The sequence below is a fragment of the Diaporthe citri genome (assembly GCF_014595645.1).
Source record: "Diaporthe citri strain NFHF-8-4 chromosome Unknown scaffold_5, whole genome shotgun sequence".
NCBI lineage: Eukaryota > Fungi > Ascomycota > Sordariomycetes > Diaporthales > Diaporthaceae > Diaporthe > Diaporthe citri.
In genome coordinates, this window is record NW_025064850.1 from 5144708 (window position 1) to 5158071 (window position 13364).

The 13364-nt window shown below is 54.1% G+C and overlaps 5 protein-coding genes across 5 annotated transcripts; 2 read left to right on the forward strand and 3 right to left on the reverse strand.

The window, feature by feature from the left end:
• Positions 1–342: 342 nt before the first annotated feature.
• INS49_011937 (uncharacterized protein) lies at positions 343–1737 on the forward strand (the record flags this gene model as incomplete). The annotated part of the gene is made up of 6 exons (XM_043172645.1): positions 343–395; positions 564–622; positions 677–741; positions 864–974; positions 1116–1210; positions 1275–1737. 6 exons carry the CDS (start codon positions 343–345, stop codon positions 1735–1737), a joined length of 846 nt encoding a protein of 281 aa, XP_043024390.1.
• A 933-nt stretch (positions 1738–2670) lies between these two features.
• Positions 2671–3534, reverse strand: INS49_011938 (uncharacterized protein; the record flags this gene model as incomplete). The annotated part of the gene is made up of 2 exons (XM_043172646.1): positions 2671–3097; positions 3203–3534. The coding sequence occupies 2 exons, from the start codon at positions 3532–3534 to the stop codon at positions 2671–2673; spliced, it is 759 nt and encodes a 252-aa protein (XP_043024391.1).
• A 1446-nt stretch (positions 3535–4980) lies between these two features.
• Positions 4981–7529, reverse strand: INS49_011939 (uncharacterized protein; the record flags this gene model as incomplete). Its single annotated transcript, XM_043172647.1, has 3 exons — positions 4981–6070; positions 6126–6928; positions 7014–7529. The coding sequence occupies 3 exons, from the start codon at positions 7527–7529 to the stop codon at positions 4981–4983; spliced, it is 2409 nt and encodes an 802-aa protein (XP_043024392.1).
• A 1134-nt stretch (positions 7530–8663) lies between these two features.
• INS49_011940 (uncharacterized protein) lies at positions 8664–10095 on the reverse strand (the record flags this gene model as incomplete). The annotated part of the gene is made up of 3 exons (XM_043172648.1): positions 8664–9427; positions 9487–9919; positions 9979–10095. 3 exons carry the CDS (start codon positions 10093–10095, stop codon positions 8664–8666), a joined length of 1314 nt encoding a protein of 437 aa, XP_043024393.1.
• A 1588-nt stretch (positions 10096–11683) lies between these two features.
• On the forward strand, positions 11684–12951 carry INS49_011941 (uncharacterized protein; the record flags this gene model as incomplete). The annotated part of the gene is made up of 3 exons (XM_043172649.1): positions 11684–11729; positions 11786–12075; positions 12139–12951. 3 exons carry the CDS (start codon positions 11684–11686, stop codon positions 12949–12951), a joined length of 1149 nt encoding a protein of 382 aa, XP_043024394.1.
• Between the last annotated feature and the right edge of the window lie 413 nt (positions 12952–13364).

The following is a 13364-nucleotide window of genomic DNA, read 5'->3' on the forward strand; positions in this document are numbered from 1 at the left end:
GTTCGACAGCACCCAAATCGGCCCCACATGTCAGACCACAATCACTCCATCCAAGGAGACTGCCTCGATTGTCAGCAGAGAGCCCAGAAACACATGATGTCAATTTATTTTGGCGACTCAATTAGAGCCCGCGCGTTACGAAACATCGTGAATAGGCGCATCTTATAAAGATATCAAGTGCAACTCTGAAATAAATTTCCCAGTTGACAAAGGACCCCTCAAAACCCAAGCCATCCATCACTCCACATCTCACGCCCAGCCCTTTCAACACTGCGTTGCAGCCTCAGTTTTGCCAAACACAGCCTTTCATACCCCCAAATCACATAATCCAAATCGCGGAATATGGGGCCATTTATGGGATTCAGGCCGATGCGCCATGTCGACCGCAAAGATCTGTAAGTAGCTTCCAGATATGAAATTACACCTCTAAAGGGGACAGGCTGTAGTAATTTTGGTCTGGTTCACTGCATGCCCAGAGTCATTTGCTAGGCTGCAGCTTTTGAGACAGTCTATAGGCAAAATGGAACGTCTTCAACAGTTCTTTGGTAGCTAACTTTAGAAAGGTACACGAATCTCGAGGCCAGGGTTCAGTACCTGCACACATTCTTAGATTTCGGTTCAAGTGAGTGCTGCAATCCTTTTCGGACGTCCATAATTGATACTAACATCGCCACAGATGATATCGAGGCTCTTATCACCGGTTCAAAATACATCAAACAGCTGATACCCGCCATCGTAAACGTACGTCACCTTTGACTGCACAATCTGCCATCATCCTTGACTCCTGATTCAAGGTCGAGAGGCTATTTCAAAAGGCTCCACGAAGATTTAGACTGCCAGTCTGCTGACAGATTGATGAATAGATTGTCTACCACAAGCTCTTACAATACGACATCACAGCGCGTGCTTTCGAGACGAGGAGTACAAGCTATGAGGGCCCGGTCGACCCGACTCTGACTGAGAACAGTCCACAGGTTAGCACTCGATATTCTTTGCGCTTTAATGCCACATCGTCGACCCAGAACGTTTGAGGCGCGGCCTTTATATGGGGAGATTGTTGGTCAACAGTGCTCAACGGCGATATGCCTCAAATTGCTAACTAGAAACTTTTCAAGATCATGCACAGAAAAATGTTCCTGCGGGCCTACCTGAACAAACTGTGTTCTGATCCCAGCACAATGGAATTCTGGTACTATTTGGACAAGGTTGGGTAAGTCTTGATGGTGGCTATGATTACGCAAAAATTACAAATACTGACCGTATCATTCTACTAGCATGATGCATGTCGGCCGCGGAAGAGAGCACCCACTGCATGTGGAGTACGTCCACATCGGCGCCTGCCTAGGCTTCATCCAAGACACACTGACAGAGGCCCTGCTGTCACACCCCCGCATCAGGATGGACAGGAAGATCGCCCTTGTCAAGGCGCTCAACAAGGTCATCTGGATACAGAACGACCTGTTTGCGAAGTGGTATGTCCGGGACGGGGATGAGTTCCGCGAGGAGATGGAGGTGCACCAGTACGAGAAGGAGGGCTACCTCGACGGGCAGAAGGTGTTGGACGATATCGAGGAGGACAAGTCCGAGGGCTCTGTGTCCTCGAATGGTGCTCCTAAGAGCCCGACGACGCCAAAGACTTGTCCATTTTCGGGCATTCCTATACGAGCGAAGGGCGAGGCCAGCCCGCCGAAGGTCGAGAAACAGTCTCCAGAGAATGAGGAGACGCCGGTGGCTTAGCCAGTAGAGAAGAAGTCGTTTTTAGGATTTCAGGTAGAGCATGTGGTAGAGCACATCTTTTGATTACAGCAAACAATATGAAATTTTGAGAAAATGTTGAATGAAGAAATACATAAAGAGCCACCGTAGTAGATCAGGGCCAACTACGCAATGATCATCAAGAAGCCAGCACCTCTACGAGGCTGCGTCAGAGGATACGCGGATCTGTCCGGCGCAGGGCTCCGTGCCTGTCGACATCTAAGGTATGAGCGAGATCAGTAATTCTGACGAGGATGGATACACCCTCCTGGCACGCCAGCGCGACCACCTCGGAAGCCTCACGTGCGAAAAGCAGTCTTTGATGCTTTCCCAAGTCCCTGCAACATTTGACTACATCAGTGAAGGTGCTTGGCAGCTGCGGCTAAGAAGTGCAAGGAAGAGTGAGAGCAGGGGCTGTGTCTGAGCGAAACTGTTGGCCGCAGGCCCAGCCAAGGAGTCTAGCCTGATGAGCATCTCAGGGTAATTCGTCACCCTGCAAGTGGCCACGATTGAGTTGCGGCCAATGGTCTTCCGGGAGCTAATCTTACCGATTATCTGGCGAATGGGCACAAAGGTGGCCAGGTCCTTTGTTAGTAACTGCGTGTCTGTAGTCATGCATCTATTGCGACCTCGCTCCAAGTCGAGGCGCATGCAGCATTTTCGTGAGTTGTGTGACGGAGGAGCGCAAACTTGAACACAAGTTTCGAATCAACGAATGTTTCTCTGACCTTCTTCTAGCCCACAGACTTCAGGAGTTCGTATATGCGTACAGATACCTCAGTGTTCAATGCGTCGAACTATAGGAAGAAGATTATATACACCACCATCCATCTCAAATAATATCAAGAGAAAGGAAGTCACGCAGGCGAGCCCGGCTCCCAAAAAGCTCCTCGCACCAGTCCGTCATCGAAAAGCCTAGCACCCACTGGTCTTGATAGCAGAAGTCGCGCAAGCAGTGCCACTAGGACCAGACCCAACCTTGGTCGGCTCCTTGCCGTTGTTGTTCCCCTCATACAGCCAGCAGAGCGCACCGCCGACGACGCACGAGCCGGAGATGGTGGTGGCGTCTCCATAGTTGACGTTGACGCCCGCGACGACCTTGCCGCCGCTGACTTTGACGTTGCTGAAGGTGCTCTTGCGCGCGTACTGCTTGTCGCAGTTGCCGCACGAGCGGTACAGCTTGCCGATGCTGCTGGCGAGGAAGTTCTTGACCGCCACCGTGCCGCCCCCGTTGTGCTGCAGCACCTTGTCCTCGGCGCCGCGCGCGCCGCCGCCGTTGACGTAGGACGTCCCCGAGGTCTGCTTGAAGGTCGCTGCGTCCTCGCAGACGTCGGTCCACCAGCTGTTGTTGGGGGTGTGTTGTCAGCTAAACTGCGTGTATATATCCATCGCGCGGTTGCGTGCAGTCTGTATGGGAAAGAAGGAGTTGGTGCGTGGATAGACCTACACGTTGTTCAGGGTGCATGTGCCCTTGCAGTGGACACCCTCGCCGTTGTTGGGCCCAATGATGACGTTGCTCAGCACGGCTCCGTCCTCGAGCAGGAAGACGGCGTCGGCGTCACCGCCCTCAGCCTGGTCCTTGCATGTCGAGGGGCTGCGGTCCCACTGCTTCAGGCCTCCGTCGAAGCTCTGGCCGGCGGCGATGGTCTTGACGGCAGCCAGGGCAGTGGTGCCAGACGACGCGGGGAACGCGGTCTGGAGGTTGGTGTTGGTCGCTGCGAGAGCCGCACCGAGCGCCGCAGGGGCGGCGGACAGCAGGGTGAGGAGCTTTGAGACCATATTGAAGGTGGACAGGAGATGTCAGTGAGAATGAGATGTGATAATTGGTCTGGTAATGGTTGGATTGGGACCGTGCTGCTGGACGGAGAGCACGCAATGGACAGACACCCACGGTGGACATCCTTATTATATGTGCAAAATCTCTACGCGCTCGAGGAACCTATACGTTCGTACTTTTTGCCCTTGCATTGACCCCATCTGGTGGCTATTCTCCCTCCACTAAGGAGGCATATCACCAGCGCACCCAGCCCCTTCCTCGTCCGGGGTTCACCAATTATGCTGACCATACATGAAACAATGGCGTTCAACACCTCCCGCCCATGCTAGAGTCAACATCAAGCTTTAGACAAGCTCGGAGAAATGACCGAGAGACAACGTAACATCCGGTGGGAACACTTCCATCTTGGCCCGTAGAAGCATCGAGGACGATGCGCATAGGAGCAATTGAATGACCTAGAAGTCCCACCAATAATCACATCATGTAGGAGCCTCGATTAGAGCCTCGACCAGATTTCAACAAAAGACCATGACTGAAGGGGAGGGACTGGCCAAAGCAGGGACCAACAAGCCAGTCTAGTCCAAAGTCGCCCGTAAGAGTTCGAGCGTGTGGGTGCGCCTGGTCGAAAGTAGTCTACCTCGACGGAGGCCGGTTAGATAGTCTGTCTTGGTGGTCAGTCACGATGGATTTGTCTTAATACAACGAATATTACTGACGGATATGGAAGCTGCTCTCGACTAAGCCTCTTTCAGGATCGCACGGAATCTGTTTTGTCTTGGCAATAGCATGGAGGCGGGCACTACCCCGGACGGCACTTCAGCTTGACGCGCCGAAGCGATCGGGTTGGTGGAATTTGAATGGGGCCTTTATTGCTATCTTCCTAATTCATTTGTTAGGCCGAAGAGGTGGATCGTTTTCTTCGAGCTCAAGAGGCAGACCGGCAATGCAGCACCCCTGTTGAAGCCAAGATCAACTTGGCTCCTGAAGCCCAGCGTGACTGCAAAGCTTGGCCAAACTCTGTCGATCCCGAGGCACTCGAAACGAACCTGCATTTCAGTGGAGAAGAACATCCTTTGGGGCAGGGTCTGGAACCGCGGAGCTATCGCTGCCATTTTCATAGCCCTTGCACAGTTTAGCTATGCTCGCTGCAAGATTGGCTGCATCTTGTCGTCAGGTGGCGCCCATTCTTTCCCAGTAATGACAGTCAACTTGTAGCCAACAAATACGAGGCCCTTGACACAATTAAAGACGCACTCGATCGACATGTCCGAATCGTGCCGGGCCAATCCACCATACTTTGCGAGACATGGTAAAAGCTCTCGTCTCTTTCATCATGTCATCAATACTTTTTCAAAAATGACTTTTTCCCGGTCAAACCAGCGCGCCGTTATACATTTTCCCTTTTGAAAGCTCCGTGCGAATTGATCTTGAAGCGTCAACAGCGGCCCTCAGATGAAAGCTATCCGAGCCATCTGTTGCTGCTGTTCACGTAGATCAGCCCAGCTGCGAAGCTCTTGCTCCTCATCCTCACTGGTCATCGTGCCGCCCGTGTGCCCGCCAGGGCTGGGACCCGTGCCGGTGCCCGTCTTTTCTAGCCGTGTCAAAATCTCCAGAAATACTCTCAAATACTCCTCGTTCTGGAGCTCATACGAGCGCTTGCGATCATCTGGATCACCAAGTAGCGTGCTTGCAACTTGCCGGATCTTTGTGATGAGCGAGGCCCCATTGGGCTCCATGTTGTGCTGATCGATCGACATTAACACTGTGAAGAAGTTGTGCACGACCTCATCACGTTCCGCAAAGAACATGTCGTCGATGCTGTCGTTGATCTGCCCGCTGACAGCCTGTACAGCCGCTGCGGCTAGTGACGAGGAAGACATGTCGGGGGCTGTCCTGTAGATAACACTGCCCCCGGGGCCGTTCAGACGGGCTTGTTCAGCACGCCTGTTCACGAGATAAATGTCGCGAAGAGTCATATACCGCTCGACATAATGGGACCGCGTAGCCACAATTGAGGCATACAGGTTGGCCTTTTGTATCTCGTACTGCAGGTAGCGTTTTTTGTTCTCATCGGCCGCAAACAGGTGGCGGACATCGTTGGTCGGCTGAGTATTTGGGTAGGCAGGAGGAACGTATTGGTAAGTCGAGGCATCGCTCGAGGTCTTCTGCACAAGTTTTGCATAGGTTTTCGTGGGCGTGTGGGCCCTCAGGTCAAGCTTCAGAGCTGGTGGAAGCTGCGCCTCAACAGCCTTGACCTTGATCAGAGATTCATGCAAATAGTGCTTCTGCTGCTCCCAGGTGTATGCCGACGTGCCGTGTGCGAGCTCTATGCGCACAAGGTCATCCATGGTCTGATAATTCTGGATGCACCTCACAAACCCAGTCAAGATAGAAACGGTACCCTCGGGCTGAGGCAGGATCCTGTCTGGTAAAATGTACGCATCGTCGACCTCTCGAGGCCAGTCAGGGTATGACGTGTTCGGTGTGGCAGGTGGGACGATCAAGTCACGAGAAGAAGCACCTAACTGGGTCATGGACCTAGGAAGCTGTTAGACGGAGAGCCCATAGCTGCGTTCAATACCATATGACTTACCGAACACCAAAGAAGAGCGTCCAGTAGATGCGTTTTCCAATTTCTTCCGTGATAAAATCATTAGGCTGGTCGTCATTGCGCTCATCCAGGGAAAGAGAAGTTGGCGGGGGTCTCCTCCTGTGGAATCCCATCTCGCGTAAAAAGCGTAGGCACTCTCCCATGAAGCGACGGCACTGATTCCAACGCATGGTGTAGCCCATTCCGAGGCAAACAAAATAACTAACGGCGGCATCATTCACGGTCACCGTATCTTTGAGCATCGTCTCGGAATTTCGCATGTCTAGGGCCACCTTGACACAACGGTCGACCAGCATTATAGATCGAGGGAATTTCTCGTAGCTGTGTGAAGCCTTCAGATGGAGGCGTGCCGACCTCGGGAAAGACGCCACCAGGGCGGCGACCATGCCTGCCAACAAGGCCAGAAAGTCGGGATTTGTACGGTCCTCGCGTCTCTCGAACTGCGCACGGAAGGTAGGTTCGTGAGGGAACGGCACAAGGGGAAATATGTACGTGTAGAAATCGTCGACAAAGAGCTTGAGGATGCCGAGAGGCGCGATGCACTGCTCCGCGTCCATGACTGTTGGCGTTCCGGGGGTGCCCAGAGAGACCAGGGCCTGGGCGGCATTCTGATGGGGTGGCGTTGAGTCGCTCAGAGCATCGATTTCGAGTTTCTGGCGTTTCTCAGCCTGCCTCGCAGCCTCGGCAGCTCGATTGGGAGGGCCGCGCCGCTTCTTGACACGGTCGTATGTGCATGGGACGCCGAGGTCCCTGCAAGGCGCGCACGGAGGCGTTCCTCCTTCGCACTGTACCGGGCAGGGTAAGTTGATGTTGCTGCCACTGGAAGAATTCACTGCAGCATTGGGAATCCAGGACCAGAAAGCAGCTCACCTTAACCTTTCGCGTGCTGCACAGATCACAAGCCCTTGGTATCCTGGTATTCTTCTTGCCATGTGCGGAGGAGGTGGAAGCAGCGGGCGTCGGCGCCTGCTGGCTCTGGGGACTGGCAGAGGCGGCATGGTTTCCGGGTGAAGAGTACTGGCCTGTCTGGGACCTGACGTGTTGTGACTGCGGCGGCGATTGGTGGCCTTGTTGATGCTGATGCTGATGCTGCGACGGGGTGTTTACGATGCCGCGGGGAGTGATGGGGACCTGCAGGGCAGTGGTCAGGCTGTCGTGGGCACTGGCAGTATATGCAGCGGCCGAGCCGGGTGCCCGTCCATTGTGGGCGAGGGCGTGCGGTGTGTGTGCAGCGGCTGGATTGGGTGGTGACAGGTAGGGAGGCACGCTGGTGGTCGGCTTGGGCTGGTGCTGGTGCGGGAGTTGGTGCGGGAGCGGGTGTGGGCTTGTGAGGGAGTGTACGGCTGATGTACCAGACACCAGATGATTCTCATGATATCCAGACATCACGAGGAATCACATTAGGCGCAGACAGCGCAGACAGGGGGGTGGAAGAAGGGGGGTGATGACCGGTAGAAGTGCGGTCTATGTCCGGTTGATGTTCGGGTACGCGACTGACGTTGCAAAAAGTGGTTCCAATCCAGATCAGACGTGGAGTGCGGTGCACGGACACTGACGCGGGTGGGCTGGTGGAGAGCACACGTCCCCACCCGCCTGCTGCAGCTGCAGCTGGGCAAGCTCCACGACCCGAGCTCCAAGCTCCAAGCTCCTCCATGCTGCAACCTAAAAATCGTTGGAAGCCCACTTGGACCACGCCCATCTTCCACCGTTTTGGTCACGGTCTGGGCACAGCAATGCACTACCTGACAAGTAGCTGTGTTGGCACGACATGACACACACGGTAACCAATGCCCAAAGTTTACACTACCTACCTACCTAGGTACATGACAATTGTGCTTGCCGTCATTGACTGACCACGCACCGAGCCGACAAGCCCCTGGGTCTCCCAAGGTTACCTGCTTACCATCCCAAGAGTCTCGGCAGCTGTGTTGTGTACCTGCTTTTGCAGATGCAGTAATCAAAAGGTGCATCAGGCATAATCTCAGCCTGCCAGCTTGCTGAACAGTGACCATGGAAGCATTCCAAAAATTCGGGAATTAGCAGGAAAGACAAGCCTTCGCACGCGTGTTTTACTGCATGGTCCCCGTCGCCGGATTAGACACTCGGAGCAAGCCTGAGGACTCAGGTATTCACAAACGGATAGAATTGGGTATTCGAGCTGATAAAGACAGGCGGTTTCCAGGTACAAGAGACGAGGAGCATTGGCACACGAGCCTCATGTAACGTGGACATGGGTGGTGTAGGATCGCAGGTGTGATATACCCAAGACAGAAAAGCAACAGATAACTTGAAACAATGCCACTCAGACAAAAGACAGCTTCCCCCAACGCCTCAACCTGTCATCTAAATCGACCCATTCACAAGGGTGGTTTTGCCACGGATTCAGGCTAATGGCCATGGAGCTGCCGTCCTCAGAGGCAGAACAAGTTCAAGAAAACGAGCTTGAGACAAGTCAGCGACAACTGGCTCCACAGGAACAGAATGGGCTCAATGCTCAAGCTGGAACTTACCGCCGACCCATTAGTACCCGTTGCGGTAGTTAAGCGGCGAGACAGGCTCGCGCTCGTGTGTGCCCCGGTCGTTGTTATACCCGCCCAGGGAGACTTCATCCAGGGGGCTCACAGGGTCCATCCCGCGGGGGGCACGGTGGGCATAGGGGTCATGCGTCGGTGGGTATTCGCCCTGGTCTTGCTGTTGCTCCCGGGGGAACGAGTTCTCCCGGGACGCAAGGCCCGAGTCGGTCTCGCTCCACCCGGCCTCGGACTTGGCATGGCCAAAGCTGAACCCGCCGATGGCCCGGTTGTGCTCGTCGCTGCCGCGCTTCTTCTCGGCGAAGAACTCGTACACCCAGTAGAACACCACCAGCAGCATCACCGCGAAGGCCCCCCACGACAGCGCCATGAACTTGCCGCCGCGCACCGCCGACAGCCCAAACTTGTCGCCGAGGTCGGTAACCTTGTCGACCACCACGCCGCTGCCGATGGTGGTGATGAGGTTGCCTATCAGGAGGAAGAAGACCGCTACGCCGGCGAGGCCCAGGTTGCCCATCACGATATTGCGTCCGGCTGAGTTGGGGATGAGGGCGATAGCGCCGCAGGATCCGAACAGGGCTAGGATGATGAATATGGCTGCGATGATGTACATGGCCACGATGGACTGGATGATCTTCGGGACATCGTCGAGCTTGTCCTGGATGTCATCTGTGAGGCCCAGGTCGGCTATATTCAGCTTCAAGGGGCCAACGCTGAGCTGCTTGTCAAGCAACGCAGTTATGTTGAGCAGTTCTGCAGGTACTTGTCAGCACCGATCTGTTCACGCAGAGGGGTATTAAACATCCACTTACTGTAGTTGAACGCCTCGGTGCATTCTTTCACGTCGAAGGTCGCCTCGGGATCAGTGGCTTTGGGCGAGAAGTCACCTTGGCAAAGATCGACCAGGTGGATCGAGTAGAACTCCTTGATACCAAGCTTCTTCGCCAGCTCGTCTGCGAGGTTGTTCTGGATGTCTTGGAGGGCGTCAAGACCTTTGCCGACCGCTTCGGTGGCGGCTGCTCCGGCTGCGGTGGCAACACCTCCTACGGCAGAGCCAGCTTGGCCGGCCACGTCTCCGATACCGTTACCAACGTCATTGACGACACCGCCGACGTCGATGCGCTTCTCTGGGGCGGCGTGGAAGCGATCCAGGAGAGTTGGAGGTGCCGTGGGCTCTGGCATAGGGACGGGGGCCCGGGCCTTCAGATTTGAAATAAGGTTCTCGCCCAATGTCGAAGTATTAAACTGCGGCCAGTGTTAGAAGTGACTATGTCTCAGGCAGCCCAAACTAAGAGGCTACTAACGTAAAGAATGTGATAATCTTCCATGTATCCGGGCTTGTTGCCGGCGAAGATCGTCAACATCACCAGCACGAAGCTGACGATGGTAAGGAGTACCGAGACTCCTGCGATGGGATACATCCTGACTGGTTGTGTTGTCGAGTACCTGCTCGTGAGATGAAATAAGATTGAGATCTAAGGTACTATAATAATGAAGGATTATGAAATGAAAGAACCGAAAGGAATGCGGGTTGCCAAAACTGTCCGGATGGGAGATCTGCGGCTTGACGCTTAGATAAATATCAGAGAGCCCATCATAGGCAGCTGAAAAGACAATGTCGAAACTTGCCACTTTGCAAGTTCGACAGTCATTGTTTCCAATGTGGCCCTATGGGAGACACAAGATCGAAATCGTGTCAGGTTTGGGCGTCTGCTGATGGCCGCCCTGCGTCAGCCATGGGAGTCGTTACAATGTCGACATCTGATAAGCCCATTTTGAATGGACGTGGACAAAGGTCTCAAAGGTCCAGGCAGATTTTAAGACGGGTTACCGAGTCAAGAGCCAGCCTGTTGGTGACAGAGAACAAAGAAGTGGTGGGCCAAGGCCGGTCAACGTCGGTCACTTCTCAACCATCGAAAAGTGGCCGTGGGTAGGTGACCTGTGTCATCACCGGCGAGCCGGTGGCACAAACTATGGCCCCTGGTTTGCTTCAATGAACATTGTTGGGGTGGCCGCTTTGTCGGCCGACCACCCCAGTGTTGAAACAGCATCTGCCAATCGATTTGACAGAGCGGCGTTGCATTGCCGACATGCGGCCGTCAAATGGGCCGCCACGCTCCGCAGCCGCGGCCCGAAACAGTAACGGTCTTGCGAACTGGCGAGACCGCAGTACAAACAGGACATCGTGCACCGATGATACTGCCCTGTAAGAGTCGACCTGCCCCTCGCGGTGGCTAATATTCTTGAGTCTTGATGCGCACTCTGGCTGGTGGTCTTGATCGGTCGTGGCACTCTAGTTGCTGCTCAGCATCCAAATTGAAGTCGAAACCTGGATGCAACGAATTATTCCAATGCGAAAAGATAGTGGTATATTGAAAATACCATTTCCCTATGAAGGGGCAGAGTTGCATAGTTTCGATGTGTAGGTCCCTGGTGCCTGCTCAGGAAGAGTAAAACTAAGGGCGTTTTTGTCAATTTTAGCCCACCCAGCTTTGGCTAAGAATTATGTACGCTTACCTCTTACCGGAGGACTCTATACCGGTGCCTACCACCGAATCAAACGTAGCATGCCGTCGTTGCCTACAATTGAAGGATCCGGGCCGGTGCCTCCACGTGGTCCGCCGGAACATGCCGAGCTTCCTGATTTGAGTTTGGAGCTAATCTCGCGGTTAAGCCCGGCAACTTTTGGTAGGCAGCTGTGGTCTTGGGAACAGAGACTTGACAACATGACAGCCCACTATCTCCTGGGTCAGGATCGAGCCGTGAACTCCTTGCGGCGTGATGAACATGATCTCCAGCACTAATACAGGCACCAAGACGGGCCTACCTGTGGCCAATGCAACACTGCCATATTGGAGAACCGAACTCCACGGACTTGACTCCTTCAGATCAACCGAAGCGCTCCCTTCAGAATGCGACATACTCGTGATAGGTGCTGGCTACGCCGGAGTCAGCACCCTTTACCATCTTCTGGCTTCCGACAATGCCCCGGATCCGTCCAAGATAGTCATGCTCGAAGCACGAGAAGCATGTTCCGGGGCGTCTGGGCGCAATGGTGAGGAAGTGGTCCCTTCCCTCCGTGTTCACCTTGGTAAAATCTGACTGTTTCAGGCGGTCATATCAAGCCTGATGTGTATTACAATATCCTGAAGTACACCGAGAAATATGGAGCGGCCCATGCAGCCGCTTTTGCTCGCTTCGAGGCGGCGAATGTGCTTGCGGTAAAGGAGTTAGTAGACCGGGAGAGGATCGATTGTGACTTCGTCCTAACGAGGGCTCTTGATGTGTACCTGGACGAGGCACACGCCAGATCAACGTATGCTGCGTATCAGGAGCTACGAAGAATCGGGGTCGCCGACCTGGGTGATGTTCATTACATGGAAGGTCCGGATGCTGAAGCTGTGAGTTGATTAGACCTGACTGTACCGTCCAAGTTTCAGGTCATTATTCTAACACAGCCTAAGATGTCGGGAGTAAGAGATGCCAAGTGCTGTTTCTCTTTCACTGCGGCGCAGCTATGGCCCTACAAGCTCGTCATGAGCCTGCTCTCCAAGATTGTGGCCAAAGGTATCAACCTACAAACCGGCACACCTGTCACTACCGTCTCGCCCAAGCCAGACCCAGCTGGACGCTGGACAGTCACCACTCCACGCGGCCCCATACTGGCGAAGAAGATCATGTTCGCGACAAATGGCTACACTGCAGCTATAGCCCCACAGTTCGAGCAAAAGGTCATTCCTGTCCGGGGAATATGCAGCCGCATCGTCCCCACAAAGCCAGAGAACACCTCTCGCCTAGTCCACACCTACTCTCTTCGCTACGGCCCTGCATTATACGACTATATGATCCCGCGCCTCGACAAGTCGATCGTTATCGGCGGCGCAAAACAACCTTTCTGGCACGACAAGTCACACTGGTACGGCGTTACGGACGATAGCAAACTCATCGAGCCCGCCGCCACATACTTTGACGGGCTGATGCAACGCCACTTCAGCGGCTGGGAAGATTCTGGTGCATACACGGACAATGTGTGGACTGGCATCATGGGGTGGACGTCCGACTCCATGCCGTATATCGGCGAGGTGCCCGGCAAGAAGGGCCAGTATATTGCAGCGGGCTTCAACGGCCATGGAATGCCTCTGATACACTTAGCTTCGAAATTCTTAGCTGAGATTATCAGGGAAGAAAAGACGTTTGAGGAGACGGAATTGCCGGCGGTCTTCAAGGCCACAATAGAGAGGCTGCAGAGCACCAAGAACGACATTCTTGGCATATAGACCATGACCAAGCGTAGTCTTCAAAGCATGTTCGAGGGTCCATAGCCTGCCATAATGGTAGTAGTAAAGCTGATAGAGTCCTATCAACTTTAGATCATCTTACTGCACAGCAGATTTCCACGTTCCTAGCCCATTTGAAACCAGATGATGTTCGTTGATAAGCTCGCACGCTAGGTGCCACTGAGGACATCGTGGCTCGGTACAACCCCTACGCCTCAAATGGACCTGCTAGGCCGATTTCGTAGCTGTTGCCAGCTGCTCACGGACTAGCATCAAAGCCAACTCATCTCGCCAGATTCATGCCGTTTTTTTTTCGTGGCCGGCACGCGGCACACTGGGCATCAAGTGTGATTCAGTGTCCCGCATTGGGGGCCGCCCGAGGCGTGATTAGCCGAGCGCATGAGGGGGTCGAT